Source organism: Psammomys obesus, unplaced genomic scaffold (assembly GCF_907164565.1).
Source record: "Psammomys obesus unplaced genomic scaffold, mPsaObe1.curated_primary_1811, whole genome shotgun sequence".
NCBI lineage: Eukaryota > Metazoa > Chordata > Mammalia > Rodentia > Muridae > Psammomys > Psammomys obesus.
Genome location: NW_026585587.1, coordinates 6,695,149 through 6,716,786, shown reverse-complemented (window position 1 = coordinate 6,716,786; position 21,638 = coordinate 6,695,149). Strand labels below are relative to the sequence as shown.

General features: G+C 41.7%; 1 protein-coding gene across 1 annotated transcript in view; it reads right to left on the bottom strand.

The window, feature by feature from the left end:
- Dnah14 (dynein axonemal heavy chain 14) overlaps positions 1–21,638 on the bottom strand; it is a 248,159-nt gene that overhangs the window by 130,365 nt on the left and 96,156 nt on the right. The window contains 5 exon segments of the mRNA XM_055609680.1: positions 659–804; positions 2,668–2,721; positions 3,241–3,472; positions 7,996–8,249; positions 20,994–21,081. Coding sequence (XP_055465655.1) covers positions 659–804; positions 2,668–2,721; positions 3,241–3,472; positions 7,996–8,249; positions 20,994–21,081 — 774 coding nt within the window.

The following is a 21,638-nucleotide window of genomic DNA, read 5'->3' as shown; positions in this document are numbered from 1 at the left end:
TCTGAAGGAAAAATGTGATCAGTATTAATAAACAGCAATAACCAGAACACACATATACTGTGTTGTGGTTTAAAAAGCACCTCAATTTACAACGGTGAGACAGGGGGCTTCAGAAGCATAGCTAGTATTTTTAATTTTTAAATGAGTATAGAATTAAAATATATGTGTGTGTATATATATATATATATATACACACACACACATATATATATCTGTGAAGAATTATTTTTATGTTTTATTTTGTTTCATTATTATTTTGCTTTATTTTTTTAAGTGTAATATCCTAAGATGAAAAAGATTCTAAGAGAGAAAAAGTAACTGGAATACATGTGTCCAGGTCTGGTGGCTTCTGGCTGCTCCAATGTGTAAAAGAAGGGTGAATACCTTTAAACTGGCATTATAATTGAGATCTCTTCTCTCTCTCTCTCTCACACACACACACACACTCACACACACACTCTTTCACATTGTTTGCTAGAGAAAACATTCAAGGCAAGTGTCATTCATTTTGCTATGCTCTAAACAAAACAAACAAACAAACAAACAAACAAAAAACAACTAAAGAGCCAGCACTTATGTAAGAAAAGTACTAAGCACTAATTAAACAGTAAACGCATATCAGATTGTCATTCCAAAGGTGTGACCCTTGACCGAATACCTCACAGAATAGCTGTCTTTCGCAATCTTGATTGTCAGGATCTGGGAGGCGAGGACGGAGAGGACTTCTATATCGATCCTGTTGAATTCATCAAAACAGCACCAAGCTCCTGACTGCACCAACCCGAAGAATAATTTCCCCATTATCTTAGAAAAGAAAACAAAAGGGATCGATTACAGAAACTATAAATGGGAACATTTCCACCTGGATACAAATTTGTGTGGGTTCTTCTCAACTAACCCAAACCAAACAAACATCTTTTGCATTTGTCTCTCTATAGGAAGTTTAGCAGTTGCTTAGACCCTGGGTGAGCTCACTGCTCTTTTTGAAAACTTAAACACAAATAGCAAACGCCTGCATTCTAGGACCACTGGCAAGTGTGGCTGACAGCTAACTGCACAAAGCTGTTTAGGGCTCCCCTGCATCCCAGGGGAGTCTTTAGGACCATTTTGCAGCAGAAGGGAGTCAAGCGGCAGAAGGCAGATGTCCTTCTCTGGAGCGGGCAGACCCCTTGTGCTTCAGCTTGGGCTACAGGTGAGGCAAATGGTGAGGGGTTCGGGTGGGGGGTGGAGGGGATTACACATGGTTCCTAGGAGCTTCTAAGCAGATGTTGTTGAAACACAGTTGCAGCCTGTTAAAAGCCCTTTTAGTGTCAAAGATGAATTTTTAAAGATCTTATTGTAAGCCTTCCTTCTGACATTCCTTTTCCTGTAGATAAGTTGATGGAAGATGGGGCAATCTGACTCTCTACTGGCACCTGTTGAACTCTTCCTTGCTGTCCCAGCAGTGCTTGCAGTAAAAGGACTCCGTTAGCTGCACCCCAGATGTCTTGAGGATGGCATGGGTGCTTTGAAAAAAACCACAACACAACTGTAGCTAAGTGCAGCAGCTTTTGATGCCACAGACTCTGGAGATGTTTAGAAGTTTTTGCCATTTTTTTAAAAAAAAATTATCATAAGACTTTGTGAACTCTAACAATTTCCACTGAGGCCATAGGTGAATGTTCCATTGACAACCTAGCAGAAGAACTGCTCTGATGGATACTGAAAAGGCAAGCATGTGACTGGTCCACGCAGAAACCTCTATGGCTTTGACTGACGCCAAAGGCAAGGCCTAAACACTCCTTCCAGAGAGATGCAGAAAGTCGGATCTTATCTTTAAGTGTTGGTATCTTGTTCACCATGGAATATTTTGGGGGACTGATAAACATGTAAAATAAGTTGCAGAGTTGGGGATGTGGCTCAGTTTGGGAGCACTGCTTGCTGTGAGGGAGCTGGGCTCAGCGCTAGGAAACAAAACCCCAACACTGTAGTGCTTGGAGAATCTGAGTTAAATGTGTCACACCTACATAGGGGAACATCATTTTAATAAAAATATTTCAAGATTTTATTAGACATGTCTTAGACAATTATCATTATTACTTTTATAATTGTTTTTATGTTAATCATTGTCGCCTCTTTGACTTTAATAATTAATTCTCAGCAAATAAATCTTCAGGATAAGGACATTTACAAAATTTGTATTAATAAAGACATACCTTCAATTATCTATCTATCTATAGATATAGAGATATATTCATGCTTTTTGCATGTAAGATTTTGTTTAAAAAGAATTCCAGCCAGGTGTGGTGGCACATGCCTTTAATTCCAGAACTGAGGGAGGAAGAGGAGGGCAGATGGCTGTGAGTTTGAGGCCAGCCTGGTCTACAAAGCTAGTTCAGGACAACCAAGGCTATACAGAAAAACCCTTGAAAAAACAAACAAACAAATCCCATTGTCATAAAAATTGAGAATTATTGCTTTAAGGAATTCAGATGAACCATTTAAAAGAAAAATTAACACATAACATTTTAATTTTCATCTAGGCTCTATGTTTCCATCTCTACTCATAAAAGAATGAATAATATTTATAGTCTTATCAATACATACTTTATATTTTTTCTTATTTTTTCATTTCTCAATGAATTACTTTACATGAACATTTTAAAAGTAAATACGCTTAAGATTTACCTTATAATCCAAATCTTCAAAACAGTTGAAGACGACACAATGTTTACCAAAGCTCTGGGAAACAAAAATACTGTTTTTAATATGGTTCTTGAGTGAAGCTAAAACATAAAGATGCTTAGAATGCCAGAGTAAGAAAATATTTCTATTAAGCTTTTGAGAAAAATTATAGCATAAAAAATGAGTTAGATTCAAGTCTGAAGAGCCACAGAACTAATGTGTTTGCGTGAGCATATGCTGCCGTAGGAGAGCTGATTAGTTTATAGAGCTTTAGGTCATGATTTACACACCACCACCACCATCACCAAGAGGAAACAAAAAAATCAAACCAAACTCACAGACCAGGGCGAGAAACTATTGCCCCCACCCCCACTATTAATCAGCTAGCTCATACAGTAGCATTCCAGGTAAATGGCGCAGTGAGATCCCAAGTCCCTTCAAAAGTTAATTGATGGAGTGTATCACTTAATGAATGCATTGGTAAATACAAAGAGTATTTTAAAAGCAGGAATAATGTAAACTTAAGATACAATTAAAGTCTGTATGACAGAAATTCTGGATACAATAGCTACTTACTTTCGCTAGGTCTTTGACAGTCTCAGTTTTGCCCACGCCTGCGGGCCCCACAAGGCAGCCTCCCAGGTTGAAGTACAGAGCCATAGAGAGAGTTAGCCAGCACCGTTCCGTGAGAGGGGTGATCACCAGCCTTGGGGAACAGCCCAAGTACTCATAGCCATAAGCAAAACTGGTTTTTCCTTGAGTTATGTAACACAACTTTTGCTTGTCATCCCATTTATATTGCAAATGTCTGAAAGGAATACTCATATATTAGTTGAGTGAAAATATTTTTACATATGGAAACATAATCATTTTAAAACAATTTAAACAGACCTATAACCCCCCATGTAATTAAAAATCCCCCAGCCAAAAAGAAAACCCAGGACCAGAAAAATTCAGAGCAGAATTCTACCAGACCTTCAAAGAAGAACTAATGCTAATACTTCTCAAATTATTCCACAAAATAAAACTGATGGAACATTTCTAAATTCTTTTTATGAAGCTACTATTGCCTTGATAGCAAAACCATACATGGATTAAACAATAAAGAAGAGTATAGGCCAGGCAGACATGGTGCATATCTCTAATCCCAGCACTTGGGAGGCAGAGGCAGGTGGATCTTTGTGAGTTTGAGCCCAGTCTGGTCTACAGAGTGAGTTCCAGGACAGCCAGAGCTACACAGAGAAACCTTCTCTCAAAAATAAACAAAAAAAATCAAAGAAATCTATAGACTGATATCCCTTATGAAAATAGATGCAAAAATTCTAAATAAAATTCTTGTAAACCAATTTCAAGAAGACATCAGGAAGTGTTATCCACTGTGACCAAGCTGGCTTCATTTTAGAGACACAGGGACAGTACAACATGCCTAAATTAATAAATGTAGCCCATTAAACAGATAAAAAGACAAAAAAACATGGTCATCTCATTAGATACAGAAAATTCCTTGTCAAAATACAATACCTCTCCATGGTATATTATTACAAGGCATACTTAAAAAAAAAATAAGGTTAGTTAATATCAAGCCAACAGCTACCATCTTCCTAAAGGGAGAAAAATTCAAAGCATTTCTACTAAAGTCAGGAACAGGACAAGACTGTCTGCTCTCTCCATATCTAGTCAATTCAGCTCTTAGGGTCTTAGCTGGGGCAATAGGACAACAGAAGGTGTAGTGAAGCCCTTTTGCCCTTTTTTTTTTTTTAATGTTATGTGACTATGTTTTTGTTTTACTCTCAGGTGTGAGATATGGGGCTGCTTCAGAGTGTCCACAGCAGCTGACTATGATTTGCCTCATGCTCTAGCAAGGGCCTGATTTTACCAGCTGAAGAGAGTTTATGTTTGGAATTCTGGGGACTCTTCAGAGGATAATAATGCTAAAGTCCCAGAGGAGCTCCTGTGGCTGCCGCCCCTGCTGCTGCTTTTGCTGGATTACTGGATTGCTGCTTGGAGATATCCTGATGATGAAGACTGGACTTGCCACAAGGAACTCAGCAGGAAGTAGTCTAAAGAGATCTCCATCCCCTTTCCCCTCGAACCTTCTTTCTTGCCTATCTAGTGTTGGAGGGTTGGAAGGGATTGAGGAGGAGAAAGGTGGTAGATTTAAGAACCCATAATAAGCCTGGATACAGGAAGGAGATCAAAAAGATATAAATAGGAAAAGAAGAAGTAAAAAAAAATCCTTAATTGTAGATTATATGATTGTATACATAAAAGACCCTAAAGAATCTATTAGGAAATGTCTGCAGTGGATACAGTTTTAGCAAAGCAGCAGGATACAAAATTAACTCACAAAATCCAGTGGCCTTCTTATTATAAATGACAAATAGAATGATAAAGAAATCAGAGAAACAACACCTTTCACAATAGCCTCAAAAATATCTTGGGATAACTCTGACCAAGCAAGTGAAAGACTTGTAGAATACAAACTTTTAAGACACTGAAGACGATATCAAAAGTCAGAAAGATCTTCCATGCTCATAGATCAATCAGCAGGATTACTATTGTAAAATGGACTAAAAGCAACCCTCAAATACTCCTCAAACTATTCTGCAAAATAGAAACTGGAGAAACATTTTCAAATTCTTTTTTTTGAAGCTAGTATTATCCTGAGTTTGTCACTTAATTTTGTACCCTGCTACTTTGCTGGAAGTGTTTTATTGGCTGTAGACGTTTCCTGGTGGAGTCTTTAGGGCCTTTTATGCATAAAATCATAAAAGAAATTTACAGGCTCACTGAATTCATCATAAAAATTCAACACAGTTCCTCACAGAAACTGAAAACAAACAAACAACAGCAACAAAACAACCTTCAGCTTCATCTGGAGAGCCAAAGCGGTCCTGAAAAAAAAAAGAAAGAAACAACTGGAGCGCCATTATCATCACAACTTCAAGTTTACTTCAGAGCTGTAGTAATGAGGACAGAATGATACTGGCATAAAAACAGACACATCGGTCACTGGGATGGATCTGGAGTAAAGTCCACACACCTGCAGCCAAGATTACACACTGGAGAAAAGATAGCATTTTCAACAAATGGCGCTGCTCGGATCGGATGACTGCATGTAGAATTAAAACAGATCCTTATCCTTCACCCTGCACAGTGGGTCCAGGCCAGTACCCTGAATCTGACGGAGCTGACAGTAAAGCACTGGCTTGAATTCATTGGCATAGAAAGGGATTTTCTGAATAGGACACCGAGAGCACAGGCGTTATGGCCAACAGTTAACAAATAAGACCTTATGAAGCCAAAAAGCTTCATTGTTTGAGCAAAGCGGCAATCTACAGAATGGAAACACCTTTACCAATTATACGTCTGACAGAGAATCTCGAATATTAAAAAACAAAATGGAACCTCAAGAAAACACTGCTCATTTAAAAATGGGATATAGAACTAGACACTGAGTTCTTAAAAGATGATGCACACTTCTTTCATAAGACTCCCTGCACTCTGCCCAAAGGCTGGCCATAAGTCTCAGCATCTGCTTTGATACCCTGCAGGGTAGAGCCTTTCAGAGGCCCTCTGTGGCAGGCTCCTGTCCTGTTCCCTGTTTTCTCCTTCTGTTGTCCATCCTCTTTGCCTTTCTGAATGGGGATTGAGCATTTTAGCCAGAATCCCTCCCTTCTTGATTAGTTTCTTTACCTGGAGGGAACAGGAACTCCACAAGGAGAGCAACGGAACCAAAAAAATCTGGGCACAGGGGTCTTTTCTGAGACTGATACTCCAAATAAGGACCATGCTTGGAGATAAACTAGAACCCCTACAAAGATGTAGCCCATGGCAGTTCAGTGTCCGAGTGGGTTCCATAGTAATGGGAACAGGGACTGCCTCTGACATTAACTGATTGGCCTGCTCTTTGATCATCTCCCCCTGAGGGGGGAGCAGCCTTACCAGGCCACAGAGGAAGACAATGCAGCCAGTCCTGATGAGACTTGATAGACTAGGATCAGAAGGAAGGAAAAGAAGACCTCCCCTACCAGCGGACTTGGGGAGGGGCATGAGTAAGAGGAGGAGGAGGAAGGGAGGGATTGGTAGGGGAAGAGGGAGGGAACTATGGGGTGGGGGAATAAAAAGAAACAGTGTCTTGCAGGCACAGCAGGACTGATAACATATGAACTCACAGAGACTGTGGCAGCATGCACAGGACTGTACAGGCTCAAACCAGACAAACCCCAGCACTGAGAGGGGCAAGTGAACACAAAGTCCCAGCCCTAACCATGAAGCTATTTGACTGATACCTCTAAGAAAGGGGGACAAAAATCACTTTTCTCCAATGGAATTACACTGAGTACATCAACCGCACTTGAGGGCAGGCTCTGTGCACATGATGAAATCCCTATTTTTATGTGCTTTTTGTTTTGTTATTTTGTCTTATTGGTTTTCGTTTGCTTACTTTGAGTTTTGTTTTTGGTTCTTTTTTTGAGAGAGAGAAAGAACATAGGGTAGGGAAGTGGGGAGGTTATGGGGGAGGAAAAGAATGTGATCAAAATATAGTGCATAAAAATAATAAAGCAAACAAATCAAAGTGCTAAAATAAGTGGGAATTTAAAATTTACTCTTGACTGTATTAGATGCTACAAATCATAAGGTACAAACTTATGAGAATCTAATAATCCTTATGCATCTTTAACAGTTTAGAGCTGTGTTGCTTTTGAACCACAAATGGTCGCTGATATAATCCAGAATTATTAGGATCCTTGCACAGCTACTTGGCTCCGACATCGAGTGTTCTTCTTCCCCCATTACACTTGGAATGTCTACTGTGGAGTTGTTTGTGCGCCCTTATTTACCCCTCTAAATCCCTTCGAGAACAATGGAGATTGTAAAGAAATTAAAAACACTGAGTCTCTTTTCAAAATGACATTTAAGATAAAAGCAATTTAAAACGCTCTATATGCGGCCACCTTGCAAACTCTGAGATGAGAGGGCACATGGCAAAGAGGCAAAACCAGGAAGCCTTTTCATTTCCTGCACGAGACTTGTGCTCAGTCTTGCCCAGCAGAGGTAGCAGCCTTCTCTGGCCCTTCACACTTCACTGACTGACTCCAAGCAAGAGGAAAAGAGTTTCTGAGTTGGCAAGTTGGCTATCGACATGTTCTTCTGTGTGTTCTCTTTTACCTTGTCTGCTCCACCCTGGCAGCACAGGAGAAAAAGAGGCACCAGGGAGACCTCTCACTGTGCTACTGAAACTTGTTTCCAGGCTGAGCGACAACAGACGGACAAACATGTGAATTTACAGGTGAGAATGTGTGGCGCGGCTGAGTTTTCAGCCCCTACCTCGTCCACTCGAAGTCCTCCTCACTGGAGATGTCCTTAGCTAGCAGATCTGTCGTGATGTCTCTGCAGTGGACATAGATGGTCATCATTGCCAACAGCATGCTCCTTACACGCTGGTTGCTGAGATTCAGTGCGACCAGCCCTGCCATGTCGTCCATATGGCCCAGCACCTGGGCGTGGACTGCCTCTAGCTTTTCTCTTGAATTAGAACTCATGAGAGCTTTCGTACCCTCGTTATAAAACATGATCTGACTCTGGGAAAAAAGGGGGGGAGGGGAATCCACGTTGATAAAAGCATACAATTTCATTTTCAGTTAGTATTTGTGTCCATGCACTGAATGTGTTGTGGGCATTTTGAAGCGACCGGTGTGTGAAGAGAAACACATACACATTTGAAAGCTGAAGTCTGCGTTTTGATTGATGCTTATGACTTATGTTTTCTAAGTTTTATGTTTTTGAAACTGTGGTTTACTTTGGATGGCTTCATATATGTACATATTGAATTATAGACATCTGACCTCCCAGTACCCTTTCTTCCCAATCCCTTCCCGTTAAAGCCCTTCTTCTCCCCCCAGAAGCCCCATCCCTACTTTCATGTTTGTGTGCCTGTGTGTCCCACTGGATTTATTTGGGGTTGTTTGCAGGAGTGCTGGTGTGGTGCTCAGTCCTAACTGTGTCATCTAAGTCACCGGCTCCAAGGCACAGGGAGCGTCAAGGAAGGAATGCAGATGGTGCAAGAAGCAGAGGCTGCGGAGGTGGGCTGCAAAAAACATGCCTTCTAAACATGGCATGGCCTTGCACTCACAAACCTACTGCATCGCTGCAGCTATGGCTCTCTGTCCAAGATCACCTCCTCCAAGCCTGTGCTCATAAACATTTCGTCATGGAAAGGGGCAGGGCTCAGGAGGACCCATCCCTCCCCAGGGGCTCCTGACAGTTAAGGGTGGTTAGAGGAAAGGGTGTCAACTTTCTTTACCTGTAGAGCCATTATCAATGCTCCAGGAAATAAATTTTATGTTCATTTTGCTGTTGTTTGTTTTCTCTTGAGACAGGGTTTCTCTGTGTAATGGGGCCCTGGCTGTCCGGGACTCACTTTGGAGACCAGGGTAGCCTAAACTCACAGAGATCTCACTGCCTCTGCCTTCCGAGTGCTGGGATTAAAGGCATGTGCCACCATGCCCGGCAAATTTTATGTTCTTAATACATGATCATTAAATTAAAACCTGAGCACATTAACAATGGCCCCACCCCAAGATTAGTGTTTTCTCCACGAGAGTCTAATGTGTATATTTGCACATAATGTGTACAAAATGTGGATATTTGTAGTTTTTAAAATATAACTTCTATTATCTGATTCATCTGTCACATTTATTCTTCCCAGATATATGAGAGCTGTACAAAGAGGCTGGCTTAAAATCAGGTTGCCTGTGGAAGTTAAAAGAAGGAAATCGAGGGGCCAAGATGGCGGCACCGGGAGAACACCGTGTCTGAGAAGCGGGGACAACACACTCCGTGCAGCAACCAGGAGACTGAACTCTGGGCCCTAAAACAACAGCTATCGTGTTTCCCAGGTGAGGGGAGGCTCTCATGGCATGGGAATCGGTTGGGTCCACTCTCGGCTGCCTAGCCAGAACCCGGAAGAGAACCCGGCTAACGAGGGCTTTGGGTCTCCGGGCTGGTGCCGCAAGCCTGCTTGTCCCGATCACTTCCCCAGGCTGATCGGTGGGCACAAGGGTGCCTGAGGCTGGGAGTCCCAGTTGCAAAAAAACCCCATGGGGAAGGAAAGTTGCCAGACTGGTCACGGGTCACCCAGTCTTTCCCTGGAAAGTCTCTCCGACCACGGGTACCCGCCGCCATCACAATTGAGCTCCCGCTGCACATGGATTGCAGCTGCGCGCCCAGCTCAAAATCCCTACTCCCTCTTCGGAGGAGGCAGGAGGCATCCAGCAGAATCTGCCACAGACCACATTGTCTGTACCCCAACCCAAGATCGGGGCTGAGAAAACCCAATCCTTTCTGGCACTCCCCCAAACGCCGCCATAACCCTGCCACAGCGGAGCAGAAGGATAAAGAGGTGCACAGCGGCTTCACAGTGCCAGAACTCCAGTGATGCTGGCTGCTCCTAGCAAACAAACTACAGCTCGGGATCTGGGACTGTGGTCATTCTACACGTCCTGAGATTATCCTGGGTCCAGTGCAATAAGGTCTAGCAGCAAGTTCTATCACTGGCGCCCCCCCCCACCTGACCCCTGGCAGAGAAACGCCGGCCCAGGGCTCAGGACCCGACTGAGAAGCCCCAACCCCTGCTGGCACTCCCCTGAGAGCACCTCCATAAGCTTGCCCTAGCAGAGGGGAAGGTCAGAGGGGAAGGACAGAGAGGCAGCCTGCCAAGGACACAGCACCCTCTCTCCAGCTCACCCAGTGGCCCCTAGCAGAGAAACCCAAGCTCTGGATCTGAGGACACTCAACCCTACCCAGTACTCTCTTGGGATCAGCAAACATAGATTCTACCGCTAGGCTGCTTCTGGCAGAGAGATCTGGGCCCGGGATCTGGGATTGAGTACACTCATCCTAACTCTTTCCTGAGCCACCCAGGGACCAGTCAACATAACCCCTCCTGGCAGAGGGAAAGGACAAAGAGGCAGCACACAGGAAAGGTGGACACCGAGTCCTGCGGCCACAGTGTCACAGAGCTGACTGTTAGCCTATCTGTGCACTTCCGCAGCAGGACCAAAACAGAGAGTAGTGAGCAAGGGGAACCCCTGTGCATTCCAACTGGTCCTGCAAGAGAGTGAGTGAGCCTTCTAGGGAGAGATTGCCCCAGACCCAGGGCCTCTCCACAGAAGCAATCAGACGAGATCCCTGCCACCCACACCCCTAGTGTGGGCATCATAGGGATTCTTGGGATAGCGACCCCAACATTGAAGCCTCTGCCTTGTGGGTCCACCAGGGTAATCCAGGCAAACAATCCCTGGATCTCAGTCAGAGCTGCGTAATAGTGGCTTGCAGGCCACTGCAATAGTCAGAGAATCCGCGCATGCACACTGCGCCCGCTAAAAGCGCACTTGAATAGCGCCAGCGTCACATTCCTTACTTAGGCAAAACTGAAAACACAGTGCACACTCCCAAAGCAGTGAACCTCTCTCATCTTCCAGAAAAAACAGTCCAGAAAACAGAAAGAGAGGATCATAGCACAAACTACAATCTCGAGGAACAACCAGTGAGGATTATAAATAACCAGATGGCTAGAGGCAGACGTAAGAACACTCCCAACAAAAATCAGGACATAATGACCTCACCAGCAACCCCACAAAACAATGGACACTTCAATTCACTAGATATACAAGAAAACGACCTCAAAACTATGTTTCTCCAGCTATTAGAGGCCCATAAAGATGAAATGAACAAAGCCCTCAGAGAAATAACCAAAGAAATCGAGACTAACCAAGAGGAAACAAATCGTGCTCTCAGAGAAATGACCACGAAAATTGAGGCAAACAGAGAAGAAATGCACAAAGCTCTCAAAGAAATGTCCACACAAATGAAGGCAAATAAAGAAGAAATAAACAAAGCTCTCATAGAAATACAGGCAATTATACCCAAAGAAGTAGAGGCACAATTAGTGATACATAGAGAGGAAACGGACAAAAAAATAGAAGCTATCATTGAAAAGCAGGAGTCCACATTCAAACAGATGAAGGAAATGGTGCAAGACATGAAAACAGAATTAGAATCAATAAAGAAAACACAAATAGAGAAAAACCAGGAGCTGGAGAACATAGAGAAAAGATCAGGAACTACAAAGGTAAGCATTTCCAACAGAATACAAGAGATGGAAGAAAGAATCTCAGGAGCCAAAGATACACTTGTGGAAATTGACACGTCTCTCAAAGAAAAATTAAAATCAGAAAAGTTCCAAACACAAAACATCCAAGAAATCAAGGACACCATGAAAAGACAAAACCTAAGAATAATAGGAGTAGAAGAAAAAGAAGACATCAGGCTCAAAGGTCCAGAAAATATTTTCAAGAAAATTATAGAAGAAAACTTTCCCAACTTAAAGAAGGAGATGGCCATAAACATACAAGAGGCCTACAGAACACCAAGTAGACTAGACCAGAAAAGAAATTCTTCACGTCACATCATAGTCAAAACACTGAACCTACAAAACAAAGAAAAAATTCTAAAAGCAGCAAGGGAAAAAGGCCAAGTAACATATGAAGGTAGACCTATCAGAATCACACCAGATTTCTCAACAGAAACTATGAAAGCCAGAAGGGCCTGGACAGAAATCATACAGTCCTTAAGGGACCACAGATTTCAACCCAGACTACTATACCCAGCAAAACTTTCAATTAACATAGATGGAGAATTCAAGATATTCCAAGACAAAACCAAATTTAAACAATATCTACATAGTAACCCAGCTCTACAGAAGTTACTAGAAGGGAAACTCCAAACCAAAGAAAACAACTACATTGAAGGAAACAGAGGAAATAGATAACTACACAACAAAAAAACCAAAAGAAGACAAGCAATGAAACTCAGTGACACCACCAACACCACATCTAAAGTAAGTAACAATTGTTGGTCACTAGTTTCTATCAACATCAACGGACTCAACTCCCCAATTAAAAGACACAGACTAACAGAATGGTTGCGGAAACAGGATCCATCATTCAGTTGCATCCAAGAAACACACCTGTGCAACAAATATAAACACTACCTCAGAGTAAAGGGCTGGAAAAATGTCTTTCAAGCAAATGGTTCCAGAAAACAAGCGGGAGTAGCCATCCTAATATCTAATAAAATAGACTTTCAACCCAAGTTAATCAAAAAAGATAAGGAGGGCCACTATATTCTCATTAAAGGAAAAATCCACCAAGAGGACATCACAATTTTGAATATCTATGCCCCAAATACAAGAGCACCTACATTCGTAAACGAAACAATATTAAAGCTTAAATCACACATTGATCATAAAACCCTAATAGTGGGAGACTTCAACACTCCACTCTCACCAAGGGACAGATCAACTAGACAGAAAACAAATAGGGAAATAAAAACACTTACAGAGACCCTAAATCAAATGGACCTAATAGACGTCTACAGATCTTTTCATCCAAACTCAAAAGAGTATACCTTCTTTTTAGCACCGCATGGAACCTTCTCCAAAATAGACCATATAGCAAGCCTCAACAGATACATAAAGATTGAAATAATCCCTTGTATTCTATCTGACCACCATGGACTTAAGCTGGACCTCAACAACAACAGAAATAACAAACAGCCTACACACACATGGAAACTGAACAACTTGTTACTCAACGACAGCTGGGGTAAGGAAGAAATAAAGAAAGAAATTAAAGACTTCCTAGAATTCAATGAAAATGAAGGCACAACCTACCCAAATTTATGGGACACATTGAAAGCAGTGCTCAGGGGAAAATTTATAGCACTAAGTGCCTGCAAGAAGAAATTCGTAACATCACATACAAACAACTTAATGGCCCAACTGAAAACCCTGGGAAAAAAAGAAGCAGATACACCCAAGAGGAGCAGAAGGCTGGAAATAATCAAACTCAGGGCTGAAATCAATCAATTAGAAACAAATAAAACTATTCAAAGAATCAATGAAACAAAAAGCTGGTTCTTTGAGAAAATCAACAAGATAGACAAACCCTTAGCCAAACTAACTAAAAAGCAGAGAGAATCTATCCAAATCAACAAAATCAGAGATGAAAAGGGTGACATAACTACAGACACAGAGGAAATTCAAACAATCATTAGGTCATACTACAAAAGCCTATATGCCACAAAATTTGAAAACCTAAATGAAATGGACAATTTTCTTGATAGATTCCATCTTCCAACATTAAGTCAAGATCAGGTAGAAAGACTGAACAGCCCTATATCCCCCAAGGAAATTGAAGCAGCCATTCACAGTCTCCCCTCCAAAAAAAGCCCTGGGCCAGATGGTTTCAGTGCGGAATTCTACCAGACCTTCAAAGAAGAGCTCACACCAATTCTCCTCAAACTATTCCACAAAATAGAAACAGAAGGTACATTACCAAACTCATTCTATGAAGCAACAGTCACCCTGATACCTAAACCACACAAAGACCCAACAAAAAAAGAGAACTTCAGACCTATCCCTCTTATGAACATTGATGCAAAAATACTCACTAAAATACTTGCAAACCGAATCCAAGAACACATCAAAGATATCATCCACCACGACGAAGTAGGCTTCATCCCAGGCATGCAAGGGTGGTTCAACATATGAAAATCCATCAATGTAATCCACCACATAAACAAACTGAAGGAGAAAAACCACATGATCATCTCCTTAGATGCTGAAAAAGCATTTGACAAAGTCCAACACCCATTCATGTTTAAAGTATTGAAGAGATCAGGAATACAAGGCACATATCTAAACATAGTAAAGGCAATATACAGCAAGCCTATAGCCAACATCAAACTCAATGGAGAGAAACTTAAATCAATCCCACTGAAATCAGGGACAAGACAAGGCTGCCCACTCTCTCCCTACCTCTTCAACATAGTACTTGAAGTCCTAGCCAGAGCAATAAGACAACTAAAGGAGATCAAAGGGATACAAATCAGAAAGGAAGAGGTCAAAGTGTCACTATTCACAGATGATTTGATAGTATATATGAGCGACCCCAAAAATTCAACCAGAGAACTCCTCCAGCTGATAAACACCTTCAGCAAAGTGGCAGGATACAAAATCAACTCAAAAAAAATCAGAAGCCCTCCTGTATACCAAAGACAAAAGGGCTGAGAAAGAAATTAGGGAAACAATACCCTTCACAATAGCCACTAATAACATAAAGTACCTTGGGGTGACACTAACCAAGCAAGTGAAAGACCTGTTTGAGAAAAACTTCAAGTCTCTGAAGAAAGAAATTGAAGAAGATCTCAGAAGATGGAAAGATCTCCCGTGCTCATGGATTGGTAGGATTAACATTGTGAAAATGGCCATCCTGCCAAAAGCAATCTACAGATTCAATGCAATTCCCATCAAAATACCAACTCAATTCTTTACAGACCTTGAAAAAAAGATTCTCAGCTTCATATGGAGAAACAAAAAAAACCCCAGAATCTCCAAAACAATCCTGTACAACAACAGATCATCTAGAAGTATCTCTATACCCGATCTCAAGTTGTACTACAGAGCAATAGTAATAAAAACTGCATGGTATTGGCATAAAAACAGAAAGGAGGATCAATGGAACCGCATAGAAGACCCAGAAATAAACCCACACACCTATGAATACTCGATTTTTGACAAAGAAGCCAAAACCATTCAATGGCAAAAAGACAGCATCTTCAACAAATGGTGCTGGTCCAACTGGATGTCCACATGCAGAAAAATGAAAATAGATCCACATTTATCACCCTGCACAAAACTAAAGTCAAAGTGGATCAAGGACCTCAACATAAAACCAGATACTCTAAATCTGTTAGAAGAAAACGTGGGGAACAGCCTAGAACTCATTGGCACAGGAGACAACTTCCTGAACAGAACACCAACAGCACAGGCTCTAAGAGCAACAATCAATAAATGGGACCTCATGAAACTGAAAAGCTTCTGTAAAGCAAAGGACACTGTCATCAAAACAAAACGCCTGCCTACAGATTGGGAAAGAATCTTCACTAACCCTTTATCTAAGAGAGGACTAATATCGAGTATATACAAAGAACTAAAGAAGCTGAAAAGCAGCAAACCAAGTAATCCAATTAAAAAATGGGGAACAGAGCTAAACAGAGAATTCTCGACAGAGGAATATCGAATGGCAGAGAAACACTTAAAGAAATGCTCATCCTCATTAGCCATCAGGGAAATGCAAATCAAAACGACCCTGAGATATCACCTTACACCCATCAGAATGGCCAAGATGAAAAACTCAAGGGACAACACATGCTGGAGAGGTTGTGGAGAAAGGGGAACCCTCCTCCACTGCTGGTGGGAATGTAAACGGATAAAACCACTCTGGAAATCTATCTGGCGCTTTCTAAGACAATTAGGAATAGTGCTTCCTCAAGACCCAGCTATACCACTGCTAGGTATATACCCAAAGTTTGCTCAAGTACACAAAAGGGATATTTGCTCAACCATGTTTATAGCAGCTTTATTTGTAATAGCCAGAACCTGGAAACAACCCAGATGTCCATCAATGGAGGAATGGGTACAGAAATTGTGGTATTTTTACACAATGGAATACTTCTCAGCAATCAAAAAGGAGGAAATCATGAAATTTGCAGGCAAATGGTGGGATCTAGAAAAGATCATCCTGAGTGAAATATCACAGAAGGAGAAAGACAAACACGGTATATACTCACTTATATAGACCTATAAGATATGATAAACATAATGAAATCTATACACCTAAAAAAGATAATCAAGAGAGCGGACATGGGGTAAGATGATCAATCCTTGTTTAGAAAGACAGATGGGATGCGCATTGAACATATGACAGGAGTCTACTGAGCGCATTTGAAAGACTCTAACTAGCAGAGTTTTCAAAGCAAAGACTCATGACCAAACCTTTGGCAGAGTACAGGGAATCATAAGAAAGAAGGGGAGTTAGTCTGATGAGGAAAGGATAAGAGCTCCACAAGGACCAAATATATCTGGGCGCAGGGTCTTTTCTGAGACTGACATGCAACCAAGGACCATGTATGAATATAACCTAGAACCTCTGCTCAGATGTAGCCTGTGGTAGCTCAGTAACCAATTGGTTTCCCATAGTGAGGGGAACAAGGACTATTTCTAACAGGAACTCAATGACTGGCTCTTTGGCCTCCCCACCCCCCAAGGGAGGAGCAGTCCTGTTAGGCCACAGAGGAGAGCTTTGCAGCCAGTCCTGAAGATACCTGATAAAACAGGATCAGATGAATGAGGAGGAGGTCCCCCCTATCAGTGGACTTGGCAAGGGGCACGGTGGAGATGAGGGGGGGAGGGAGGGACTGGGAGGGAATGAGGGATCGGGACACGGCTGGGATACAGAGTTAATAAAATGTAACTGATAAGAAAAAAATAAAATTAAAAAAAAAGAAGGAAATCATCAGGAAAGCTTCTAAGTTTGTAGAATCAGGTTGATGGGACTTCAACCCTAGTCTAGATAGTATCTTTTGAAAGAATGCCTTGTTTGGACAAGGCGGCATCATTAATTCACTTTGAACCATGCTGAACTTGAAGTGCTTAAAACCATATTAATAGAGTTTATACAGTTATATAAATGGGAATAATTAGCATAGAGGAAATACATGTTGTGGTGATATTTTTCCAGAGAAAGGTTCAGAGGGTAGAAAGGTTCAGAGGGTATATTAATCAGCATTCTTTTTTCTTTTCTTTGCAGGCAACAGAAACTAACTTTTAAAAAGCATTTCTTTAATTTTATGAGTTTATAATATAATTACATAAATTCCCCTCCTTTTCCTCTAAGCCCTCCCATATACTCCTCCTTCCTCTATTTCAAATTCACAATCTCATTTTTTCATTAATTGCTGTTACATACTTATATGTATATACATATATGTTCCTAAACACGACCTGATCAATCTCTATACTGTTACTTGTATGTTTTCAGAGCTGACCGTTTGATGTTGAACAACTAATTGTGCTCTTCTCTGGGGAGTGCTACTTGGAAGCTATCTCTTATAAGATGTGGTCATTGAGTGGCTAGAGACTAAGGCTTGGGAAGTATGAGGAAAAACAACTACCCAGTCAGGAGTTCCACTCTGCATAGCTTGAGATGACAGTTCATGAATTATAGCAAGTGAGAACACCTATGGTGAGGGAATTCTGTGGTCGTGATGAAAGAAAACAAAAAACAAAAAACAAAAACAAAAATCCACTTACACACTTATGTCAGAACATGGTCCAGGAATAGAATCATGTGAGGACAATTCTGAGTACTTGTGAGAACACTCCAAGAAAATCTGACAAGAGTCTTGTGACCTCAGTTTCTTTAAAACACCAACTTGTTCTTAGAATGTCAGGTGTAGTGGACAGGAAGAGGTCTGAATAAAGTTGGCCATTGTGTGAGACTCATTCATCGACTCCATTTTCCAAGGTCTCACCACCTCTAGAATGGTGACACATTTATTTATAGAGGAATAACTAATTGCTGTATCATGGACAAATCTATATAGAAAAATGTCTACATGGCCACCATAGACAGCTATCTCATTGTCCCATTCTCTCAAAAATATCTTTTTATTCAGAGATGACTCTATGCTGAGTTCAAGAGAGCCAGAAATTCAAGGGAGCTATAAAGTACACCCTGGGGGGGGGGTAGGGGATAAGCAATAGGTAAGGTAGATGGGGGGGGGGGGACCTGGGCAAAGGTACATTCAGTGACTGAAGATAAAGTCCACTAGAGAGTAATAAACTCTAAGAACAGAATGCAGGTGCTGTTTACTGTGAAGCACCCCTGGGTCACCAGGAACCAGGAAGTAGCTCCTCTTAGGTCAGACTGGACTATTTGACTTTGTTAAACTACACAATGTATAGGCTACCCTATAATTTTACCACTGTCATATAAACATCTTATAGCAGCTTTCAGCTTAAGATCTGGCACTTAGTCAAGTCGAAAGCAAATTTCTGTCCACAGTACTAGGTGAAGGCTTGAAGGTTGTGGGGGTCAGGCAATGTACAAAATGCGGATTTATTTTTTTAAACAAGAACTGTAAGTCAAGTATGTTTTCTATGATGTTTATTTAATAATAGTTACTGTAGCTTGTCTTTGCTACTCTGTGAGTTCTTCCCCCCCCCCCAATCCCTTCCCTCTGTTTCAGCCCCTATCACTAGATAGGACAGAAAGATAGAGGAGAGAGAGAGAGAACCCAGAATCTGATTTCTTTCCTTTTGTTTCTTCTTTGGCCATGGCTATTAGCAAGCCACAAATAACCTCCCTAAAGGACCAACAACCACCCACCCTAAATGCTAGGTCTATCGGGGACCTAGCATTTATATACTCTCTGAAAAGTTCCCAGAATTCTAAACATCACACAACTATCTGCAGTTGGTAAAACCACGCCTCTGCTACAGCACAAAGCAAATCATAGTCAGCTGCTGTGGACAGTCTGAAGCAGCCCCATATCCTCCATCTGGCTTTCTCCCTCTCTCTCTCTCCAGATAAGCCAGTTTCGGATGTTCACACTGGCCCTAATGACTGACACGTAGTGTGGGTTCAGACTATCAGTGACATTGCTCACTGCTGTGACAAAATTCCTGACAAGAAGTGACCATAAGGGAGAACTTACCTTGGCTCATGGTTTAAGGGTACTTCCATCCTGTCAGGAAAGGGCATGGTGTGGAAGGGGTAGCTGCCCTCATCTGTGGGGTCAGGGGCATGAGGCTGCCTGCTCACATACAGAGGCTAAGAACAAGGACCCAGTCAGGGCTATGAAACCTTAAGTGTGTCTCTCACCACCAATGGCCAGCTCCCTCTAGGGAGGTACCTAGCACCTCTAACTGGGACTAAGTGCTCAAACACAGAAGAGTGTGGGGGATATTTCACATTCAAACCATGAGGCAGATCTCTAGAGGCCTTACAAATTAGGACCACCCCTTTTTATTATGATCATTCAGTGTTTCTAGTGAAATAGCAAAGACACAAATAAAAAGTCATCTTTTCAACTTCCCATGGCTACTCTCCTACTTCTTATTCTGCTCGCGCGCGCACACACACACACACACACACACACACACACACACACACACACACGCCCGCCACCCTCCAGCCTTTTGCAGTACTTGCCATGAGCCTGCCTTTTATCTATATCTCAAATGCTATTTCCCTTGGGGTTCCTCTTTTGTCTTCTATTTCATACATTCTGCTGAGGGAGATTTCAACAATTTCTTAGAACAACTGACACCTTTGGTTTTCTTATCACACTTTTCTAATTTTCCTTCTCTTCCTCTTAAAAAAATATTTGTTTTTGTGACTATGTATGTGCCTGCATATATATGTGTGTGTGTATCCCATGCATGCAGGAACCATCATAAGAGGTATTTGATCCCCAGGAACTGCAGTTACAGAAGGCTGTGAGCTGCCGTGTGGGTGCTGGGAATGGAACCTGGGCCCTCTGCAAGTCAGCCAGTGCTCTTAATGGCTGAGTCATTGCTGCAGTCTTTCTCTCTTTTGACCTCAAGAAAAGCAATAAAGTTCACCCTAACAAGGGTGCAGAATAATGGCTTTCTACGAGGTCATTCTTGTCCTAACATGTCCTAGGCCCCATGAAGATGGCAAAAGAGACATGGTATACGTGGCTAACAATCTTGAGATGGCGTTACTCTGGACTATCTGTGCCACATGCATCCTTACAATGGAAACCAACTGTCTGTCTCTGAGTAGGAGACACAGCTATAGGAGGATAGTTGGAAGGATGCAACACGACCAGCTTTGAAGATGGAGGAAGAGGCTGTAATCCGAGGTGTCCTGGTGACCTTCTCTCTAGGAGCTGGTGGAGGCCAGAAATTAGATTGTCCCATAAGGAGACGCCACATATTCCTGCTGACAAGGGGATCCCAGCAAGGAGCCCTGCAGTCTCCTGCTAACACACGTGTTTAGAATTAAAAATTTAATAGTTTTAAGACGCCAAGTTTGGGGTAACTTTTAACAATAAAAACGTGTACCGTGCAATATAGTTGACATCTTTAAGAAAGTAATTTATAGGTTATTGTCATTTCATATTATTATTTGAATATTTTTAAACTCTAAGAAGGTGAATGAATGAATGGAACAAATACCCATATTTCAACCAGCAATTTTCTGTAATAATTTTACTGGATTTATTATATCATTACGTATATATAAACATTTTCATCTTATTTTAAATGCATCTCAGAGCAACCAGGATACCTCCATTCCCTTCATAATAACTCATTTTCCACATGTGTACTTTCTTAGCACTGCAACCGCAACTAAATCCTCTCCTCATGATTCAAGGAGATGTGAACTCACCACAATGAGGCCCACTTGCCCTGGATGTGATAGTAACCACTTGGAAAAAGTCTGGCAGCTCCAGTCTTCCATACCTTGAATTACAAATCTACAAACCAAAAATACATTTATATTACCCACACATGCTCAGTTAATGATGAAGCATTAATACCGCTGGTGGTTTAATCTGACCAACACAGCTATGAACAGTGCATATTCTTTAAGCCTCCCTTTACCTGTCAGGTATCTGGGTTGGCAGAAACACATATCAGCTTAAGAGAGCCATATATTAGTTTTGATTTACAATGTGATCAAGGGTAAAATGCTGAAAAGGTCGTATTAGAAAATAATTTTTACAGGGGGCATCTTTCTGGTTTGCCCACATTACCTTTCAACCCAGGAGAGACACAGAGGCAAGGAAAAGACAACCCGTTTTCTAATTACTCCCTGTAAATGCTAATAATCAGCTATGTTCTAGAAATCTTGCCTTGGTTCTCAGAACATTAGTAAGTATGAAATCTTAAAGTAGCTTTTCCAGAGGGGTGGGGTGGATGAAGATGGGTGACAGGGACGTAAGGAAAAGCTGGGAGGGAAAGAATATGATCAAACTATTTTGTGTGGATCCCTGGAGGCCTGCTGCCACTCAGGATAGCCAGTTCTGCCTGC